We start from the raw sequence: 22,803 nt of genomic DNA, 5'->3' as shown, positions 1-22,803 counted from the left end.
TATACATTCTCTTGTCTGATATGTGAGGAACAAATGTTACAGTCAGCAAGAAAGTGCATATAATTTTAATTATCTTAAGTGGAAACTCCCATGGGAGTTTTCAGTGGAAATCCACAAAATGGAAATTATTCTGGGAAAATATCCCTGTAGAGAACAGTACATGTGGAACAATCCCCTGAAGGCCATGGGTGATGCCTGGAAAAAATGCCCTGATCGACCACAAGTCAAGGCCATCCCCAGGGTATGTTTTCAACCTTCCCTCTGCTGAACATTCTGGAGAAAGAACCAAGGAAAAGCCTTTAACTCACTAAATTATTGTAGCTCTCAAGTCAAGAAATTCTCAGAGCCACATGAGACGTCAGGAGGGAAGTTAGGGGCAACGCATAGGGATTTTAGGCCCATAGTTAAGGTCCACCAGAGTTGACGCCCAAACAATGACCTTCAGAAAACAACACTGAACAAAATCACTATTAGTCTGAAAACAGAGAAATTTATATAAACACACATCTTATTCATTTTGTCTTCTTCATTAGAATATATGGCTTTGTGAGAGTCACTCACTTTTATTTGAAAGATAATATAATGACTCAAAATGATAGAGCAGGTAGTTTAAGAGGCAACTAATAGAATCAGTATTCTTTTTTCCCCTAATTTTTATTTTATTGGAGTATAGTGGATTTGCAATGTTGTGTTAGTTTCTGGTAAACAGCAAACTGATGCTGCTATATATCATATGTAAATACATATATGTATGTGTGTGTATATATATTTATATTTTTCCTATTTTTCCATTACAGTTTATCAGCAGATATTAAATATAGCTCCCTGTGCCATACAGTAGGACCTTGCTATTTATTCCTCTTATTATAAGGGCTTGCACTTGCTAACCCCAGCCTCCCACTCTCTTCCTCCTCCATCCTTCCTCCCCTCTTGACAACCACAAGTTCCCTGTGTCTGTGGGTCTGTTTGTTTTGTAGATTACTGTTCTTTATGTTTAAATAAGGTGTTTTACTCCAATTCTTTTGTGGTGAATGAATAAAAATCTTCCATTTAAACCCAAGTCAACACAAAAATATTTAAATAAATATATTCATTTATCCATTCCTGAATACATTTATTCACGCATGCATACTTTTATATATTCACCCCATGCCTGAATCAGGCTACTCGTGAACACATTAAAGAAACAGCAATGATCCTGTAGACTAGAACAGAGTGAGGGGACCGGCACATGGTCTCATAACAAATAGCTGCAGCTTCCCAGTGGGATCCCTCATTCTCGTAGAGGAGTTGGGGGTCTCTCATACAGAGCATACAAATATAAAACATCTCCATACCTGTGGGCCTGGCCTGCTCTCCATCACCTCCTAATATGCACCTTCATCATTTAAAATAGGCAGAGATTGCCAGTGGCTAAAAACATTCACAGAGGCCAAGGTCCCTTGAGAGGCAAGAAGATTTTGTACCATTTCTGCCAGAATTCTATCAACTGCTGTTGTTGCTCTGTCTTCCCTGGCTCCCCCGACATTACAGAGCTCCCCTGACCAATTCCACATTCTCTGTATGTTTTTCAGTCACTAACTGTCCTGTTTGCCCTAAAAATTCCTGCCCAGGACACATGTCAGCCACCCCCACGCAACAATCCAACCACAATCTCATTCCTTGGTAAACAGAACAGAACAATAAAACAACAAACATTTATTTAAGGAAAATCCTGTACCAGGGACCACACTAAGTATTTTTCATATGTTATCACACTTATTTTGTGATATAAACCTATAAAGAAATCCCCATTGATTCAACAAACAAAATAAGATTCAAAGACATCAAATCACAAGCCAAGATCAAACAGCTTGAAAGCAGCACCCCCATCAAGAGATCTGCCAGGGGGTCCATCCAGAGATAGAACTTGAGCAGCTACAATTTCCCATAACCAGTATGAACAACCACAAAAATGTAAAATGGATGGAGTCCAGATCAGTGTTTCTCAGATGTAAATGCCATGCACCCTGTTTTTAAAAGACAATCATTTTGCAAGGATTGTAGCTAGAAAATTAAGCACAAGTTTTCATCAGGTGCAAACAGCAGAAGAGCCTTCAAAGAATGCAGAAATAAGATTGTGCTTTAGGAATTAAGCCAACAAATCATCTTGGGGATCTGAGCAAATCCAAATGGCCATCTTAGATGTGCAACAGCGTCCTGGATCCAGGACTGGATCCTTTGGGAGGTACTAAAATATTGAACAAACTTAAAGAACATAGCTCTTCCAATTAAAAAAAAAAAAAAGAATGAATAAATACCCCAAGCACCTAAAATTTAAGAAAAAAAAAAACAACACTCTCAACAAAAAATAAGTAAATAAACATAGCAAATCTTAGAGCTGTAGAAAAGGAAAGTCAGACAAATGTCTGCACCCACAGAATCCCTACAGGAGAAAGAAGTCCACCCAGTAAGATTAAAATGGGTTTCTATTATAGAGATGGATGAATGACTATAGGCGACTAATGTGGGAACAGACTGCATTCATATAATTCTCTTCTCTCTAAGAAGGCAGCTCCCTGTGGAGCTTAACCACAGACAGAGAATACAGTACCAGGGCAAGGCAAATACCCGCACCATCTGCAGTGGTATCTAGGGACAACCACTTTGTTCTGGTGATAAACGCCTCCTGTGTGCTTGATCAGCCAATGGTCCCTGACGTTTCTGAGCCAAAATCTTGGAATTCACCAGGATGAAGACCATTGAATGGGGGTCCTCACAGGTAACAGCCTTTGTCTTTGAGTGACTGAAACAACCAGATATGCCCTTGTTTGTGTGTATTTACCTTTTCTCCATCTCTCCCAGGTTCTCCTTTGTAACCTGGCAGTCCTTGTGCTCCCTAAATTAACCACAAAATAAAATTCTGTTAGTTATGTTCTTTGGTTCACTAGAAACAGTACTTCTAAAATATGAATACACAGACCACGTACTTGTATTCCCGGGGATCCTGGAACACCTGGTGATCCTGCTATTCCCTGATATCCCTGAAGAGAAGGAAACAAGAAATAATTATTTCATCATATTCACAAAGGGCAGCCCTCCATTTCGATTTTCTTTTTGGTTTCCCACGCAGCATGCGAAATCTTAGTTCCTCGACCAGGGATCAAACCCGTGTTCCTTATAGTAGAAGCACAGAGTCTTAACCACTGGACCTCCAGGGAATTCCCAGCCTTCCATTTCAGAATTCACTCTTTCTCACATTTCTCACACCTACAACTTCATTTCATGACTGTTTAAGAAGTTTAAGAAACCACAACTACAAAGGGGCAAATGCTTAATAAGGAATGCACACCGTCCAGTCTTTAGGAAAACAGTATTAAATATCTCTAGCTCAATAAAATTATCAACAAATGCTTCACTGCAAAGGAAGGCTTTGAGAGGGAAATGCAGAGTCAATGTTCAGAGTTCCTGGAGAAATGTTCTGCACATTAGAAACACATTTAATGTATTCAAAAGAAAACCATCTAGGATTGGAGGATTAAACAAATGTGACACATTTTAAAACTACCTGAGTATCAGTTCAGTTCAGTTGCTCCGTCGTGTCCAACTCTTTGTGATCCCATGAACCACAGCATGCCAGGCCTCCCTGTCCATCATCAACTCCCTGTGTCCACCCAAACCCATGTGCGTTGAGTCGGTGATGCCATCCAACCATCTCATCCTCTGTCGTCCCCTTCTTCTCCTGCCCTCAATCTTTCCCAGCATCAGGGTCTTTTCAAATGAGTCAGTTCTTTGCATTAGGTGGCCAAAGTATTGGAGTTTCAGCTTCAACATCAGTCCTTCCAATGAACACCCAGGACTGATCTCCTTTAGGATGGACTGGTTGGATCTCTTTGCAGTCCAAGGGACTCAAGAGTCTTCTCCAACACCACAGTTCAAAAGCATCAATTCTTCGGTGCTCAGCTTTCTTTATAGTCCAACTCTCACATCCATACATGACCACTGGAAAAACCAGATTATGGTCATCTGCAATAAATTATAACTGGATGAATGCTATTCTTCAGGATAAGTCTATAACAGACTTTGGGTTGCCTATTTAGAAAGTTCACCCCACAAACATGGCTATGATGTGTCCTGCCACCTCCCAAGGCTGAGCTGTCTGCTAAGGTCACTTTCAAATCCATTGTGTCCTACACATCCTTCCAGAATTTGGAAACTTGGTAAAACACAACTTTTTCAGACAGATGCAGACTATTCAATCTTCATTCCCTGCGTGGTCACTAAACTCCAAAACAAACTTCAGACCCTCAACACTTGTCCAAGTTTCCCAGGATCAGTGTCGGGTTGACTTGGACCACCTGGCACCTACAAACATTCCCTCTTTATTCACATCCCATCTTTCTCAGACCTTACTGTTCAGGCACAGTTTTCTATTGCCAATAACTATTAGCACAGATCTCATTAATGTCTCCAATAACACCCTCATTCTTAAACCCAAAAGCGCCATATTCCCACATGGCTATTCATGAATGTCTGCATGGATCTTTGTATCCACTCAGTCACGTGTCAGTACATTTTCAGCTGCAATTTTTAGAGACATCAGAATTCCCTGCTTTTCCATTCCAATTTCAAATATTCCTTTTACTATCCTTTGCTAACTCTAATAACAATAATAGCAACAATAACAGGGCCTCAGAAAGATCAGTCGCAGATTATTATTTTTCTCCTTTTATATACACTTGCAGTTTTCATTTTGTAAAATGCTCTCAGCTACTCCCAGAATGGGGGTGACTATGATTTCTATCATCAACCATCAATCTTTCCCCATTTGCTGGTTCACAAAATGTATCATTATGTCTTCTCCAGTATTCCTTAAACTTATATTTCTCTTGAGTCCACTGGCCCCCTCCTTAAACATTTTACTCCAGCCCATGAACAAGTCTCAAAACTAACCTCTTCAAACTCCATACAAAGCAACCTGCAATTTCCAAACCCACCATCTGCTCTCTAAGATAGGCACTGTCTCCGTGTCACTGGATTTTGCCCCCTTGAGATGAAAGACAAAGAATCATTTATTTCTATATATCATTGAACAGAGCATCTGCTACATATTTTGTCAATCAAATATTGGAAAAATTCACCTCCAAGTCATCCACACAGAATGCAAGTGTAAAAAATCTCTTTTCCCAAGGAACCATGTTTGCTTTAGCAGCTTCTGGAATTGAAACTGTTAGTAATATCACATGGTTCATGCTCTCAAGATCAGGGAGGAAAAAGAAAAGCCATGGACGCAGCTTGTTCAGCCTGGAATCTCTACCACTCTAGTCATCACTGAATTTCCTTCTCTCCACCTTTGGAATCAGATGGGCCTGGAATTGCTTTTCAGCTGCCACTGCTAGTACGTGCCTACACAGAACCAGGTCCATTAAAAATGCCAACACTCAAGATGCTCTTTACATCCTTCAAAACCCTGCGTGCACCATCCGGAGAGAGTGACATGACTTACAACATGCTCCTATTATTGGAAAAAATAATAGTACCAATAATTTATACAGTATTAATCAACAAATATAGTTCATATGTATATATATGAACTATAAATATGTTCATATATGTTAATCTACTTAATCCTTACAGCCACCTTTTAAGGTCAGTTCTAGATTATCCCCATTTGCAAAGGATGAAACTGAGAAATTGCCAAAAGTGACATACTAGACCAAGTAGGTAGAAATACCCTCTCATCAGAAAATGCTTCGTGACACATCCAGTCCTAGGATTCTAGAACAATTAATCAGATTCAAGAATTCCATGTGCCAGACTAGTTTGATCATATTTTTATTGCTTTATTTTTAATAGCTAGCATTTATTGCATGCCTAGTATGTGCTGGTATTATTATTATTATTATTTTAATCATTGACTGCATAGCATGAGAGGTCCTAGTTCCTTAACCAGGGACTGAGCACATGTCCCCTGCAGTAGAAGCACGGAGTCTTAACCACTGGATCACCAGGGAAGTCCCCAGATTTGTTTTAAATTGCTTAGAATTCTGAGGACCCAGAGGAAAGAAGTGTTAATACAATTCCTCAAAAGAAAGTCACCATGGAAATTGACTATGTATCAAAATGATTGGTCATCAGCAATGGTTCTCATTTAATGAATTTTTGCTTTCACATTTTTTTTTCAAAAGTTAAGTCAAATGTCATATGAACTTTATTACTTTTTTCAGAAAGTTAATCTTTAGTAGATCAAAAGCTGCCATGGCATCTCTCCCCTCTGAGGAAGGAGTAAGTGATTGTGTTACATTTTAATGGATTAAGGCAATGTGGAGATACCCCAGACAGTGTTCCCAGCTCACCTCTGACTCATAATGTGACCTCAGGCACACTCATCACATCCCCAAGTCTTGGGAGGCAACACAGTGAAATGGAAAGACAATGAATTTTAAAACTGGAAAAGACCTGGGGCTGAATTTTTGCTCCTCCCTTGACTTTCTGCGGGACTCCAGCTAAGCCATTTTACAGAGCTAAGCCTCAGCTTCTGACCATAAACCGGAATAACAGTAAATCAATGGACTCACAGGTGAAAATGTCTGACAGGTGTTAGAATCTCAGGAAAGGTGAGCTTCTTCCTTTTCTTTAGACTCAATGACTATGTACAGAGCCATAGATCGCTTCTGCAGAACCTTATTCTTTAGCCTTAAGGGCCACCATCAGAGCATGAGGAATGACACGCTGGGCATCACATCATGACTTAAGCTTTCTTCAGCACATGTACAGATCCAATGCTGAACGTGTAAAAAGGTCTTGTGTGTCTCGAGGGGCCTGTTTGCTTTGTCTTTAGAAAAACTGCAACACGGGAATAATCAATGCTTCCCACTATATAAGAACCAGCTGACTGCTGTTTTCCTGACATACAAGATGCATTCTTGAAAACTTAATTGTATCAAGAAACTCAAGGATTATTTTAGCGCTAGAGGAAACATGATTAGCAACAAAATAAAGAAAAACCAAAACCACATCCGAGCTGGGGGATCCCAAGGCAAATCACCAGGAGAAGTTGGATGAAATTCAGTAAAACAAATTTTGGACTAAAGATCAGGAAAATAAAGGTTAACAGGGAGGAATATTACAACATAGAACACTTTCCAAGAGGAGCAAGAAATAAAACATTGCTTGACTCATAGCAGGGTACATTAAAACCAAAAAAAAAAAAAAGTCCTGAAATAGGACAAATGATAAGCTTTTCATATAGGCTACTGAGTTTTTCTTTTTGGGAATATAGGTGTTCCTATGTTTTCTTGTAGAACTGCAACTTTCACATTATCATAGACCAATTAATACTACTCAACATTAATTTTGCCCTTTTGCAATTTTAGCAGGTCCAAATACCCACCCTTCCCCCAACTGCAAGATTTCTGAGAGTATGAAAGTCTTTTCCACGTTCACACACAGTCTCTTTGTAAATGAGTCATTTTTTAGGAAAAAATATTCTTGCTGCCAAATTGCAGGGTTGAAGAATACAGAATCAATTTACTTTCTTCCATGATTCAGAATTCTGATGCTCCAGGAAAGATGTATAGCTTTGAAAAGGAAATTAAGAAATAAAATCATTGTGCAAGGGTCACAATTTCTTCTGAGCCCAGTTCTAATCATAGTATAAAATATTCTGCCAATCTAAATGCATAATTTTGTTTCAGTAATGAGGATAGTCATTGGTTTCCTTTAAATACTCTAAACTTAAAAATGAGAATGAAATCTAGAGAAATCTCTTTGGATGTCACTCCCACTTTTAAATGTAAAAAAGAATGTGATTTAAATTTTACGCTATTACATAACCTTCTTCAGTGTTTCCCAAATTTCCAATAGAGTCTCTTAGATACCCAGCCAGGGTAACTAGGCAACCAAAATCAAGTATATACTTTTAATGTGTGCTGTGGATTCTTCTGGGCAACTCAGGTCTACACACAACTAAATTTTCTACACAGCTACATTCTAACGATATTCATAAAACTGTCTTTGCAGGTATATGGACTATAGAAATTAGTTTGTCACCTATCCCAAGGAGTTCATAGGCTTTAACTGATTGCTAAAATGACCTGATAAATAAATCACATGAATATCTATACAATTACACACACGCTGAGCTCTAAGAAAGAAGCATGATGCTATGGGGGGAGAAGGGTAGGCAGTCCAGGGAAGCTTCCTAAAGAGACAGGCTCAAAGGAACAGTCAAGGAAGCACCGTGCATCAGAGGGAGCCCTTCAGCCGCCCTGCAGTGGGCGGGATGAGCCGCATCCATGAGAAGAGAGAAGAGGGGGCAGGAGGGAGCAGGCTGTGAGATAGGGCCAGCGCGGGCGGATGGGAGCCAGGACACAGCACTGTGGGCGCGCTATCCAAGCCGCTCAGCCAGCGGGCCACACAGGCAGACTCGAGGTCTGCAAAGCTTACTTGGAGGACAGGTGAGAGGGGGCAGGAAATGCATGAGGACACAGTGGAAGCTTCCTGCAAGGGAGAGGATGAGAGGTAGACCCCGAGCTAACTCAGGGGTGTTTAGTCTAACCTGAAGGTGGGGAACAGGGAGTGAGGGGTGTGGAATTTGTGGAATGAAGCCTAGGTTTCTGGCTCCTGCAAGAGATGGCTGATCCTGCCATTGACTGAAGGCCTCTGGGGGAAATACAGTTTAATTGGTTTTCAAATACTAAGTAGCACAAACATTAGAAAAATATTTTTATGGACTAAAGAATAAATAAATAAATTGAATGACAGTCACAGGAAGAAAGCTTAGAGCTTGAAAAGTCTATTTCATTTATGGAGACTTGTTTTTTTATAATCCACCTACTTCCAGAAGTATTTTTAGTAGAATTGGTGGCTAACATTGAAGGGCATAGAATCAATGGAACTATTTAATACAAGGCAGAAAGGGAGAAATGATCGCACAGAGGCAAGAGAGAACATTTTAGAGGAATGGAAACTTAGAATCTTGAGTAGAGTAATGATTAGACAGGTCTATACATTTGTCAAGACTTGAAATGAGTGTATTTTGTATTTTATTGTAAATAATCTATACCTCTATAAAACTGACTTATAAAGGAAAAAGAAGTTATGTGCTTTTGAGGAATAAAAAACAGAATTTCTACTTCAAATGAAAGCAAGCTACATTTACTGTACAGATCTTCTTTGATTTACAATGTGATTACGTCCAGACAAAACCATCTTAAGTTGAAAATATCTAAAATTGAAAATGCACAGAATACGCCTAACCTACCCAACATCATGGCTAAGCCCAGAAGATTTAACCATGCTCAGAAGACTTCTGTTAGCCTACAGTTGGGCAAAACCCAGTCAAGGGAAAGATCAAAATTCAACGTATAATTTCTATTGAATACATAGTGCTTTTGTACCATCTTTTTAAAAAGTTGAAAAGTCATTAAAACATCCAAAGATGGGGAGTGGGCAGCAACATCTGTAAGTGAAACTTAATCTAAATCTAGTTCTCCCTGCCTTAGATAAAGGAATGGATGATAATCATAAAACAACACGATCCACTTTCCCATAATAATTTGCCTTGAACTAACCACTGCCTTCCTTTGACAAATAATCTCTGCAGATACAGCTCTGTTCTGTTCTCAGATTCACAGATTCAATTAAACTTAGGTAAATTACTTCATTCCCTGAATGAGGTTACACTTAAAGTTATACTAAGCTTATTTCAAAAGGAGAACACACAACTTTTAAAGGTAACTGGTACCATTTTAATAATTATTATAAACTCTATAGTTATGCTTTATGTTCAAAGGGGAATGGCCAATAGTTCCTCATTCCATTTCTTGCTCTGCTGCTGCTTTTTTTCATAGTACTTCCCACCATCTGATATTGCTTACTTATTTATTATTTCATAATTGAGAATTTATTATCTGTCTCTCCCCACCAGCGTGTGAGCTTCAAAACAGCAGGGTATTTTTTCTGTTTTGTTCATTGCTATATTCCCTTAGCCTAGAAGAACACTCAATGAAATACCTAGCATGTGAATGGAAGAATGAAAAAACAAATAAACAAGCAAACATATAAACATTGTGTCCAACTAGTCACCACCACCTACAGGTCTAAAAATAATAGTGAAAACAGCTCTGCATTCAGACAGATTATAATCAAAAGAAGATATGATGTAGGCATGAATTGGCCTTTAAAATCACAATGCTAAAAAATAAATCACAAGTGCTAGATGTCTCACCAAACAATTCCTTAATTTAATTAAATATACAAATAGCTTTCACATATATAATGATTATGCACAATCATTATTATTGTACATACTACCTATAATATATAAAATATATTGTAATCTATTTAAGGGATGCATGAGATAAACATGGAAAGATTCATATATGAGGTTGACATAAGGGGTGTGTTGAAAAAAAATGAAGTAGCTAATCCACTAAGGTTTGTCTAGAAAAGCTTTATAGAAGAGGTGAGTTTTATGTACCATTTTGTCAGAAAAAGGAAGATAAACTGCCCAAGCGCTGGATCCTTCACCTGAGGCAAATGGTCTACATTTGAGTTTATCAGTGAGACTCCTGAGGAGTGTGTGTGTGGTGTGACCGTGAGCATGTTTTGTGAGGAACACAGACCCAGGGGAAGGGAGGGCTCAGGTAGAAAGTATTCTGTCTAGAATGTCCCCAACATCTAGAATGTCCCCAACATCTAGAATGTCTAGAATGTCCCCTAACATCTCCCATTTTCCAGACCACCCATCTCCATACCACCCAGACTCCAGCTCCCCATAGCTCTTAAATGACCGAGTACACCGTATTCAGTTCAGAGTCTGAAAAAAAAAGTATAAAAAGCTTTGCTCCTGGGTCCTATTACTAATTATCCCCCCAGGCCTTGCCAAGCTTACTCTGCAAGCCTGGTGTTCCTTTTTATTTTATTTTTTATTTGCTAGTGTTCCTTTCCTCCTATTCTCTACCATCACTCTGGAGGACTGTGGAATTTGAGAAGAGCTTCCTTGCTGGGATTACACCTGAAGCTCAGTAACCCCCTCGCCCCTCCCAAGGTTGTCTTCTGAGTTGACTCACTTCTGAGTGAATCCCAGCTCCTTCGTACCTCTAACCAATTTCAGCACTCCAAAAGCAGGACTGCAGTCTTTCTTAATACTCACATCATATATTACCAACAATGCCAAAAGTCACATTAGCCTTTTAAGTCACACATTACATATGTTAATTTTTCTTTTGACAAGGTTAAATTTAAATGCCATGTCCCAGACAAATATTCCATTTGAATTTCAGTCTGTTAGAATAGCCATTCTCCAAATTCGCCAAAGCTATTTGGATCTTCATGTCAACACAAAAGCCAAAATAAATTCCCAAAATGAAATCAAGAATCAAAAATTCTTGAAAATCATATTAAGTCAGTGAACATAGAATATCAAATGCTTAAAAAAAAAAAAAAAGAAACCCTGGAAGAAACAGCAAAATACTTAATAGTGGGGAAATTTTACTCCTCTTTTGCAAACCAAATAAAGAGAACTATTGACAACATCTATAGCAAAGAATTCGTTATCTTAATGTACAAGAATTGCATTAACTGGGATCCAAAATACAAGAAAGGACAGTTCATAAAGAGAACTCCCTCTGAATGCCAGACTTTTATGTTCAGTCATCCACTTACAATTTCTGCTTGAACATCTAATGTAAAAATCTGATCTATCCCAAAGCAAACTCCTGACACCCCTTCCCCAGTCTTCTCTGCCCCCATCCCTCTACATGACTAGATTCACCCTTGACTGCTCTTTCGCAAACTCATGTCTGATGCATCAGTAAATCCTAGGGGCTCTAACTTCAAAATATCTCCAGAAGATAAGCAGTTCCCTTCCCCTCACTCCTACCATCCTGATGCCAGCCACCCTCGTCTCATTCCTGGATTATTTCCTGTCTCATCTCCCTGCTTTTGCCCTTATTGCCCTAAAGTCCAATTTTCAGTTTCAACTCGGAAGTCAGAGTCATTTCCTTCACAAATAAGCGATATCACATCACTCCTTTATTCCAGACCCTCCCGTGGCTCTTGAGCTCATTCCGACTGAAACCAAAGTCAAGTGGTCACAACGGCCTGCAGGCTCTAAGAGACCCCTCCTTCCTCCCGCAGACCTTTCCCCTTCATCTGGAGGACTGGCCCCACCCCATTTGCGGCTGGAGAAGGTCCTGCAGTTTGGAATTCCCCATCTGTGCTAACTGCCTCTTCTATAAGGTTTAATCTCTGGAGAAAGTCACCCTTCTTCTGGCATCTGTGGACCACTTGGGGACAGGCTGAGAGGGGCGGGGCTGGGGGACGCACTGCATCCCACGGCTGACTCTGGACCGAGCACGCTGGTCCAGCAGATGCAGTGCATGGTCATCTTCCTGGGTCAGTTCTGAAAAGAAAGGGTTAGTCACTCACTCGTCCGACTCTTTAGGACCCCATGGACTGCAGCCCATCAGGCTCCTCTGTCCATAGAATTCTCCAGGCCATCATAATGGAGTAGGCTGCCATTTCCTTCTCCAGGAGATCTTCCCCACCCAGGGACTGAACCCAGGTCTCCCACATTGCAGGCAGATTCGTTACCATCTGAGCCGCCAGGGAAGTCCTCAATTCTGAAGGCCAATATGGAGAATCTTGTCCAGAAACCTGAAACTAGGTCCAGCTCACCTTTCTCTCTTAGCAAATGTGATAACTTTGATAAAATCTTAGGAAATCAGCATTGGAGAGAAACTGGGCCTCACTGGGCACCACTTTCTTATTTTCCAGACAGAAAAGCTGAGGCCCAAGAAAGCAAAACAACTTTCAAAAGCAGAGAGCAAAATGGCCCCAGATCCTCCCAACAACCAGCCGGGGCTTTGGGTTCAGGGAAGTACTTTCCTTCATGAAGAGGAATTAATGATGACAGAAAAAAAGACAGAAACAAACACCATAAAAGCCAAAACTTCTACAAGATCATAAAGTAGCCCCATTATGTTTCCCAAAATGGCCTTCTTTTAAAAACTCCAATGTACATAGCATTGCAGAGCCTTTAATAGTTTTCCTACCCTTAAGTACCTAAGAGGATACATAAATACTTCCTCTGCCTCTCTTTTGATAGTGTTGAAACAGTAAAATAGTAATACTTTCAGACACTGTGCTGAGAGAAGTCTTTAACTGATAGAGAAATGAGAAAGCAGTGGAAGGATTTGAAGGCAGCTCTTTAATTCGGGTCGAAGGCATTTTCCTGATGAAAATTAGTGTTTCTCCAGAATGGAATAATTTCCTATTTAAAGCTTCAGTTGACTTGGCCTGGTTATAATGTGAAAAAGATTCAAATTGCTGATTGAGGGGGGTTGCACAAAACCAAATCCAAACAAAGCAGAATTCCCTTCGAATTGTTCCATCCAAGTTTCCTTGGCCAGATGGCCTCTGTCACCAGCCAGAGGCCCCACCCACCGCGCCCCACTCCACCGCTGGCCCTGGACACACACTAATGACCCTCAGCTGCTCTGGCTCCAGGCTCACTTTCTCCTACTGCCTGGCCACCCAACCTCGTATCTCCTGTAGAGGGGAAAAGACAGGGGGTGGGAAGATATGTAAGAGAAAAAGGTATCCCTTTGGGTAAACAGGATTGGCGGTAGTGTATCAGTTCCCATGGCTGCTATAAGAAATCCCCCCAAACAGAGTGCCTTAACACACACACACTCCTGGTTCCGGAGGTCAGAAATCCATAATGGGTCTTAGGGAGCTAAATTCTTGGTGTCGTTGGGGCTGCCTTCCTTCCAGAGGCACCAGGGGAGAATCTGTCCCTTCGCTTGCCCAGCTGCTAGAAGCTGCCTGCATCCCTTGGCTCAGGGCAGCTCCCTCTGATCTCTGCTTCCATCACCCACAGCATCTCCTCCTCTGCCTGACGCTCCTGCCTCCCTCTTATAAGAACCACTGTGATGACACTGAGCCATTCAGATTAGTCAAGAAAATGTCTTCATCTCCAAGTCTCTTTTGCCACGTAAGGTGCCATATTCACAGGGCTTGGAGTTTAGGATGTGGACATTACCCTGTCTATTAAGCTTGTCCTTTCTCTTACAGCAGATATTACCTGATAGTGTCTAACGTTTAATGTCAGACACTGCAGAGCTACAGCTATATACACACACACAAATATCCATGTGCTGAATGAGATGAGACAATAAGCCTAGTATCGTTCAAATGAGAGTCACACAGTATAACATCCAAAGTTATTGTATCAGGCTGTGTGCATGGTAAATCACTTCAGTCGTGTCTGACTCTTTGTGACCTAATGGACTGCAACCCACCAGGCTCCTCTGTCCATGGGATTTCCCAGGCAAGAATACTGGAGTGGGTTGCCATTTCCTCCTCCAAGGGATCTTCCTGACCCAGGGATCGACCTGCCCCTCTTGGGTCTCCTGCATTGGCAGGTGGTTCTTTACCACTAGTGCCAACTAGGAAGTCTAATTATAGTTAATTTCCAGTGGTAAAAAGAGCAAACTAGAACTGATAACCTGTGGAACGCACTCACCTCTCAATACTTCCCAGGACTTCGTAACCACTAAAAAGACAAAAGCCCAAATAATTTGGCAGTCCTGTCCGGGGAGCTGCACGTCACTGGGAAGGGTCAGCAGGTGACATGTCTGCATGTGAAATGTCTCTGCTTTGGAGCCGGGACAGCGCTGTACCTGCCAGCAACAGGAAGAGCGTGTCCCGTGGAAGGGGTCTCCAGGCAGCCGGCTCATCTTCATAAAGCCCACCTCCCCCTGTGTGATCAAGTGGGAACTGCCCCCTGCAAGTGGGGCTGAGGGAGTGAGCTGTGGTCACGTAACTGGTGCAGCTATCCTGAGAAAGGGGAGGGTTATAAGAGAACTGACAGGTACCTCACAGGAGTGGATAAAGGAAAAGGGGGAGATGGTAGGACTGAAATCTACTCATTTCGTTCAACTCAAATAGAAGCACTCTGATGCTAAACATTCCATCCTCATGCCTAGCTGTTGCTACACTGGGCGGCTTGGCTCTCTGCCCCCATGCAAACATTTAACCGCCTAGACTCTTATCCAGGCCACACTCTCCCTCTAGTGAGTGGAACCAGTGCCCTTACCCACCCAAGTCTTTTCTTCCCGAGAAGACCCCTTATCTCCCAAAACACCACATTGCCCCCTTCCGCCTAGTTTTCATCATGACAGAAACATGCTCTAACACCCCCTGCTGTTTCAACCCCCCTTCGTCCCATATCCTCCACATGCCGCCACTCCAGGTCTCTCTTCCCTGCTATGCCCCTCAGAAGCATCTGTACCCTGTTACCATTTGACCTCCTGATTTACCTCTCTCAAATCCAGTTTTCTACCCAGCTTCTCCCTGAAACCTCATTTATCAAGGTCCTCAATGACATTTATGCAGCAAATCCAGGGGACCTCCCCAGAAGTCCAGTGGTTAAGAATCCACCTTTCAAAGCAGGGGATTCAGGCTCAATCCCTGGTCAGGGAACTAAGATCCCACATGCAACGGGGAGTCCGTGTGCCAGGACTCCTGGGCCCTCGTACTACAGCGAGGGAAATTCCTGTCCCCCCAGGGAAGCACGGCCATCACAGCTAAGAGCCCACACGCTGCAGCAAAGACCCAGCGCAGCCAAAATAAAAATTATGAAAAGCAAATTCGACAGTCTAGGCACAGACTGTGAATGTGCCTGGGAAACGCCACCTGCCCTATCAGAAATCAAAGGATGCTGCAGCCACCACTCTCCAGCTGCCTGGACGGTCAGCCCTGAGGGACTCGGGTGGAAACAGCCTGCCCACCATCAGGCCGGCAGCCCCGGCAGCCCCCCGGATGCACCCTGAGGAGCCGCGGGATGAGGAGGCAGGACAACTGGCTCCAGACGGCTGAGGTGCAGGTCAGGGAACGACCTCAAGGAGCCCAGCCTCAGGCCCTTCCCAAACACGGAGACCCACTGAACTCCTGAGCTGAGATGTCGGATAACCTTTGATGTCTGCATGACCTGATCTTTTTTGCCAATAACCCCTCTATATTCTGGCCTCTCCTTTTCCAGAGCAGTCCCTCGCGCTGTCTGAGAGGACGCCTCCCAGGCTTGAAGTCCTCAGAAAGCCCCCTGAATAAAGCTTTAGGTTATGACTTTTTTTCAGTTGACACTCATGTGATCTCTCCACAGAAAGTTCATTTTTATCTTTCTGAATCGTGAGTCAGACGACGTCACTCCCTTTCTGCAGCCCCCACCTATCTCCGTCACACTCACTCCCCAGGGAGTGAGTCTTGGGGGTGCGGGTGGTCAGTTCACAGCACCAGCCCCCGACCAACAGCTCCTGGGCTCAAGCTGACCACCGCCCCGTCACCTCTGCAGATGCCATTCCTTGTCATCTCTCTCACAGGAGCTCCCCTGTATGTTAACCCCCTTCCCACGCAACACAGACGTGGAAGGCACCCTCCATTGCCGCTTCCAAAGCTGGCTGTATCTTTGGTATGAAATTTGCTAGCAAACCTCCATCAGGGACTGAACAAGCTCCTCAGTCCTGATGGTTGGGGTGTTGCTGGTTTAACATGAGGATTATACTTCTTCATGCCTCGAAAATTATTGACTCACAGCATAAACCTTCCCAGGCTTCATGGCAAGAGTTAATATCTCATGATAAAGTCTCCCAGGAGATACTCTTTTGGCAAAATTATTTAACATTCAAGACCTAATATATCGTGTTTGTTTACTGTGATAAACATTCTGACAGATGACTTACCTGTAAGCATTTGCCTCAGTTGCTTAAAAGTGGTTAAGCTTTATGTTTCCTTAATTCATAAATATCCCTAAAATTCTCTATGCACTTTACAAGATATTTTAAAAGTCAGATTATAGGGATATTACAGTGCATACATTCTTAGGAAAATAACATCATCTTTAACTTGAAAACTTTAAGATATGAAGCAAATAAAATAGGATTTCTGAACCCATCTATTTATTGTTATTAAGAACTCCCTGGGCAATTTTTTAAAAGTAGTGAAGATGTATGCTCTTGTGAAGATACCTAGGTGACTAAGACACTAGTTCTGTTGATCAAGCTAGCCCTAATGTTGCACTCAGCTTGAAGAAACTTCAGTTTTTTTCTTCCCAACTCTACACTCCTGATCTCCTTTCTTATAGCATTTACTTTGGAAAACTGATCATCTAAATTCTTTATCTGGTCCTTTGAGATGTAAATCTTTTAGAAAGCTTCTTGCCCATTTGACAGCCCAGGTCTCTCCCCAGGGCCCAGGAGCCGTCCCTTTTTAAACGGAACCATGAAGGAAACAGGTGAGGAGCCTCACTTGGACAGGTGCACATGAGCAAATACATGGGCTAAACCCCCAGAGGACACCCGCCAGACTCAGGAGCAACTGCCTTTGCTCCATCCCTGGATCAGCCTCCCCTCAAAGGCCTCCAGCACTTTCCCCCCAGTTCACCCCGCACTCAGGAGCCCCCCTCCCTCTGGTTCAACTGTGTGAAGCTGACTCTCCTCTATAACAACTGTCTTGAATAAAATCTCCCCTGCCTGTTGAACTTGGCCCCATGCGATGAGGTTACATTGACCCTAAAATCCCAGTACTGGAGATGACCAAGCTTTCTGTACTCACAGGCTTACCATCTTGACCAGGCTGTCCGCGGTAGCCAGGATTCCCAGGCTGTCCGGGGTCACCCTAGAGAGGAAAAAAATGCTCTCAGTCCAAAACAACCAATTCTACTGATTCGGTCAGAGCCCTCCAGGGTTCAAAACCAATTCCATCATTTGCAGCTTTTTGTAAAACAAACAAACAAATGTAAAACTGGAAATCCCAAAATAGGGCTAGGAAAATGATATCATAGTTACTTTTAAAAGTAAAGCCTTTTTACTATGAAACATTTCTGGAATTTAATTCTGTGAATATTACAGGTATAACAAGGGAAGTACTTTTCACTAATGTAAAATGTCAGTATTTATGACAGGAAACATTTTTAGAATTCTGAACAACTGTGCAATGTCACAACAATTATGGCTTCAACAACTAATATTTCACTCAGAAATCTGCAACTTTAATTCTATTCTAGACATTACACTACAGGAATCCACGACTTATGATTTAACAATTCAATTTATAATTATTTTTAATATGATATCACTTGTAGGTTGAATCTAAAATATGACACCGATGAACTTACCTATGAAACAGGAACAGACTCAAAGACAGAAATAGACTTGTGGTTGCCAAGGGGATAGAGAGGTGGGGGACGAATAGGTTGGGAATTTGGGGTTAACAGAGGCAAATGATTATATACAGGATGGATATACAACAAGGTCCTACTGCATAGCACAGGGAACTATTAATATATTCAATATCCTACAATAAACCATAATGGAAAAGACCATGAAAAAAAACATATATGTGTGTGTGTGTGTGTGTGTGTGTATGCTTAACTGAATAAGTTTGCTGTATAGTAGTAATTAACACAACATTATAATTCAACTATACTTCAATAAAAATAGGAATAATTTATATCCAAAAAAAGTTAGTTTTTTTTTTTTTTTAAAGTCCACAGGCTACACGATCTTCCATGTGGGAGTGAAGTTTAAAGCCATAGAACAATTGTTCCTTTCAATCTAGTCACTGTGTCTCTGCCTATATTTATAATTTCATTTTAATACACTATTAAACTTCTACAATTTGAATATTTCCATCAAAATGAAAAGTGAAAGAAAAAGTGAAATTCACTCAGTCATGCCCAACCCTTTGTGACCCCATGGACCACACAGTCCACGGAATTCTCCAGGCCAGAATACTGGAGCAGGTAGCGATTCCCTTCTCCAGGGGATCTTACCAACCCAGGAATTGAACCAAGGTCTCCCACATTGCAGGCAGATTCTTTACCAGCTGAGCCACTAGGGAAGTCCAACCGTACTAGAGTGGGTAGCCTATCCCTTCTCCAGCAGATCCTCCTAACCCAGGAATCAAACCAGTGTCTCCTGCATTACAGGCAGATTCTTTACCAGCTGAGCTACAAGGGAAGCCCCATGAAAACAAAGCCTCATGAAAACCAGGCCCAAGTCAAACAACCCTGTCCAGCTCCCAACGTCCTTGAATACATGTCACACCTAAAATACAAATGCTGTCCTCACCAACCAGAGACCTTCAAGGAACATTATTCTGTACAGCTTAGCAACAAGCCCAGACAAATTCTAAAAACTGTAGCATGTTGCACAATGGCCAATACTGACCAATCATATTGGAAAAGACCCTGATGCTGGGAAAGATTGAGGGCAGGAGGAGAAAGAGACGACAGAGTATGAGATGGTTGGATGGCATCACCGACTCAATGGACGTGAGTTTGTGTAAGCTCCTGGAGCTGGTGATGGACAGGGAGGCTTGGCATGCTGCAGTCCATGGGGTTGCAAAGAGTCAGACACAACTGAGCGACTGAGCTGAACTGACCAGTCAGAAGATGACCATGTGTGAAAAGCAATGAAAGCAACGTTTTTTGGGGGGTGAGTGTGTGTTATAATTTAATTCTAAGAAATACTTCAAAAAATAGTATCAGGGAATTCCCTGTGGTCCAGTGGTTAGGACTCCATCCACTGAGGGCATAGGTTTGATCCCTGGGCGGGGAACTAAGATCCCACAAAACACAGGGTGTATCCAAAAACAACAATAATAATAATATCATATTTGTGTATTATGGAATCCATGAGTGGCATCTTGCTGAAAAAAATCATGTCTCAGCCATCATTTATCGGTGAACTACTACAGAGAGATAACTGATTTCAATTCAGCAGGGCTTCACATCTACGGCAAGAAATCATTCACATATACCACAGCGGTTACATGTTAACTAAAGGCCACTGCTAAGGGAACTTGTAGAGAGCCAAGTGCTCTGGTCTGAAATTCGACTTCAGGCTACTGCTGAGGGAGGTTTGTTCCTGAAACATAACAGGAAAAATGGAAAGAACTGTGTGAACTCTATCAAGGAGCCAGTGGAGAAGGGATGGGCTTTTCCTTATGCTTGCCCAAGAGGTCGACCATGTGGAAAGGCTGAGGAGAAGGGACACGCCGTTTTTAAAAGAGATGGAAAAGGAATAGCTGTAAACTTGGGGAGAAAAGTAATGCAGGGACATGTAATTTCATGCTGAAGAGGCACAGTTTGTAATTCTAATCCAAAGATAGCCAGTGTCAGCCGGGGCACTAGAGAGCAGGGTTTCCATTCTCTAGGGTATTAGATGTTTTTTCTTCTTATTTTGAGAAGATCCACACTGATTTCTGGCCTCTCTGCCATCTTTCTTTAACCATGTTCCGACTGGCCTCACTACTTCTCAACAAATTCCATCTTTCTTTTCTTCTTTTTTTCTCCTGGGAAGACTTTCTTCCTTTTGCGTCTGAGTCAGGATAACAAGGTTTCCAGTCAGTGTACCCTCCTTGTTCCTGCATCTCCTCCTGATGCCGTTTCTACTGAATACTGCAGCAGTTCCCGAGTCATTCACTGGTCACTCATTCATAACAGGGGTTCTCTCAAAATCATCCCTTGGTTGCTCTTCATCCATCGTTTGGATCTAGGCCCCTTAAACCCATGGTCAATGTTTTCCACTGTTTTAGGACAATGCTGAGTACCAAGGAGAATATCAATAACTATTTGCTGATGGTGATTGCAGCCATGAAATTAAAAGATGCTTGCTCCTTGGAAGAAGAGCTATGACCAACCTAGATAGCATATTAAAAAGCAGAGACATTACTTTACTGACAAAGGTCTGTCTAGTCAAGGCTATGGTTCTTCCAGTAGTGATGTATAGATGTGAGAGTTGGACTATAAAGAAAGCTGAGCGCAGAAGAATTGATGCTTTTGAACTGTGGTGTTAGAGAAGACTCTTGAGAGTCCCTTGGACTGCAAGGAGATCCAACCAGCCCATCCTAAAGGAGATCAGTCCTGGGTGTTCTTTGGAAGGACTGATGCTGAAGCTGAAACTCCAATACTTTGGCCACCTCATGTGAAGAACTGACTCATTGGAAAAGACCCTGATGCTGGGAAAGAATGTAGGAGGGAGGAGAAGGGGACAACAGAGGATGAGATGGTTGGATGGCATCACCGACTCAATGGACATGAGTTTGAGTAAACTCCAGGAGTTGGTGATGGACAGGGAAGCCTGGTGTGCTGCAATCCATGGGGTCACAGAGTCGGACACAACTGAGCGACTGAACTGAACTGAACTGATTATTTCCAATCTGTTAATGACCTCTTTACTCATACAGTATTAATTACCAGCAAAATTCACAACATCAAAAGGATCTGAGAAGGTTTAACTTCTATGATGATGATGAAATAAAACTTTGGCATGAGAAGAAACAGGACTTGTGTTTTTAAGCTGCATAAAAGTACAAAACATACTTAATGATAATATTTTAAATGAATCAAAACTAAGTTTCCAAGGGAAAAAAAATCACCCACGAGATAAACCCAATGTGACTTCTTAAGGCAACACAGGTCAATGGCCTGCAGAGGGAAAATAATCTCTTCTGCAGGTTGTATTATTTCTGGTAGGTTTTTAGTGGTTATTTGAACTATTGCCCTACTGGTTTATTTGCAAAACCTCAGGTAGGTTTGCTATTGCTTCCAAAAAACTGGAAGAATAAAGTAAACCCTAACTGATTTTTTAAGAGAAGGCTAATTAGAATAAAAATTCGATTTTACTACTGTAGTAAAAGCTGACACCAACCTTTACTGATTGCTTACTACACATTAAGCACTGCTCCACAAGATGTGCTGTTGTTCAGTTGCTAAGTCATGTCTGACTCTTTGAGACCCCATTGACTGTAGCCCACCAGTCTCCTCTGTCCACAGAATTTTCCAGGCAAGAACACTGGAGTGGATTGCCATTTTCTTCTCCAGGGGATCTCTCAGACCCAGGGATTGAACCAGCATCTCGTATGTCCTCTGCATTGGCAAACAGGTTCTTTATCATTGAGCGACTAGGGAAGCCCCCTATGAGATTTACCTGTATTCAATTTCTTAATCCTCATAAGAATCCCATGAAGCAGGTAATTTTACTGTTCCCACTTTATATATAAGAAAACTGAGGCCCAGGAAGGTTAGGTAACTTGTCCAAGGTTACAAAGCAGCAGTGGAGATGGGAACTCAGCTAATTCAACTTTAGATACGATGCTCCTAAATGCCTCTCTCTCTGCCCACATCAAAATGCAAACTGTTATCAAAACCAACCCAGGGAAGGCTAGCAAGCTTAATGTGGAAATGATTTTCCAAATATATTAAATTAGACATATGACATATAATTACACAACTGTGACTAAATTCTTAATCTACTTTCTTCTACTTTAGTTGAAACATGTGCAATTTCAAAAAATAAGTATTCAGCTGAAAAGCAATTCTTACTTATGATGAATTGATTTTGTGCCACAGAATTTCTGAGTTTCTGCCAGGAATGGGAACATCATGGACTAAGTTGAAACATCCCTGCACACGGCCTTGCAAGTGTGCAAATATGAACAAAGTGAGAAACAACTGCGCTTGCAAAAGTAAGCTAATTATTTTAAGTTATTCATCCAAAGCAAAGGTCTCCTAGGACTGAATCCAGTGTTTTAAAACTTTCTTCTCAAAACCCCTGTGCCTTGAGACTACCCATTGGCCTCCACAGAAGTATCTGACCTAAGACCAATTCCTTTGGTTTTCACCAAAACCAACCTCCTCTCTCCCTCAAAACTCAAATGCTAATTCTCTTCAGCTAGAAGGAATCCACTTAATTTGGGGAAATCAGCATAAATATGTGAACGCCCAGTGGTTCCTAAAATTTTCCAAAGGCTTTT

The 22,803-nt window shown here is 41.7% G+C and overlaps 1 protein-coding gene across 3 annotated transcripts in view; it reads right to left on the bottom strand.

The window, feature by feature from the left end:
* Positions 1 to 22,803, bottom strand: part of COL21A1 (collagen type XXI alpha 1 chain) — a 213,726-nt gene that overhangs the window by 91,987 nt on the left and 98,936 nt on the right. For 2 of the 3 annotated variants that reach the window (XM_043449847.1, XM_043449846.1), the window contains exons 10-12: positions 17,599 to 17,661; positions 2,970 to 3,023; positions 2,825 to 2,878 (exon numbers count right to left, since the gene is read on the bottom strand). In XM_043449847.1, the coding sequence (XP_043305782.1) occupies positions 2,825 to 2,878; positions 2,970 to 3,023; positions 17,599 to 17,661 (171 nt within the window). The remainder of the gene's footprint in view (positions 1 to 2,824; positions 2,879 to 2,969; positions 3,024 to 17,598; positions 17,662 to 22,803) is intronic. The other variant, XM_043449849.1, reaches the window with a different exon arrangement.

The sequence above is a fragment of the Cervus canadensis genome, chromosome 28 (genome assembly GCF_019320065.1).
Source record: "Cervus canadensis isolate Bull #8, Minnesota chromosome 28, ASM1932006v1, whole genome shotgun sequence".
Taxonomy (NCBI): domain Eukaryota; kingdom Metazoa; phylum Chordata; class Mammalia; order Artiodactyla; family Cervidae; genus Cervus; species Cervus canadensis.
Note: the sequence above shows the minus strand (reverse complement) of the source record. Positions and strands in the feature narration are given on the sequence as shown.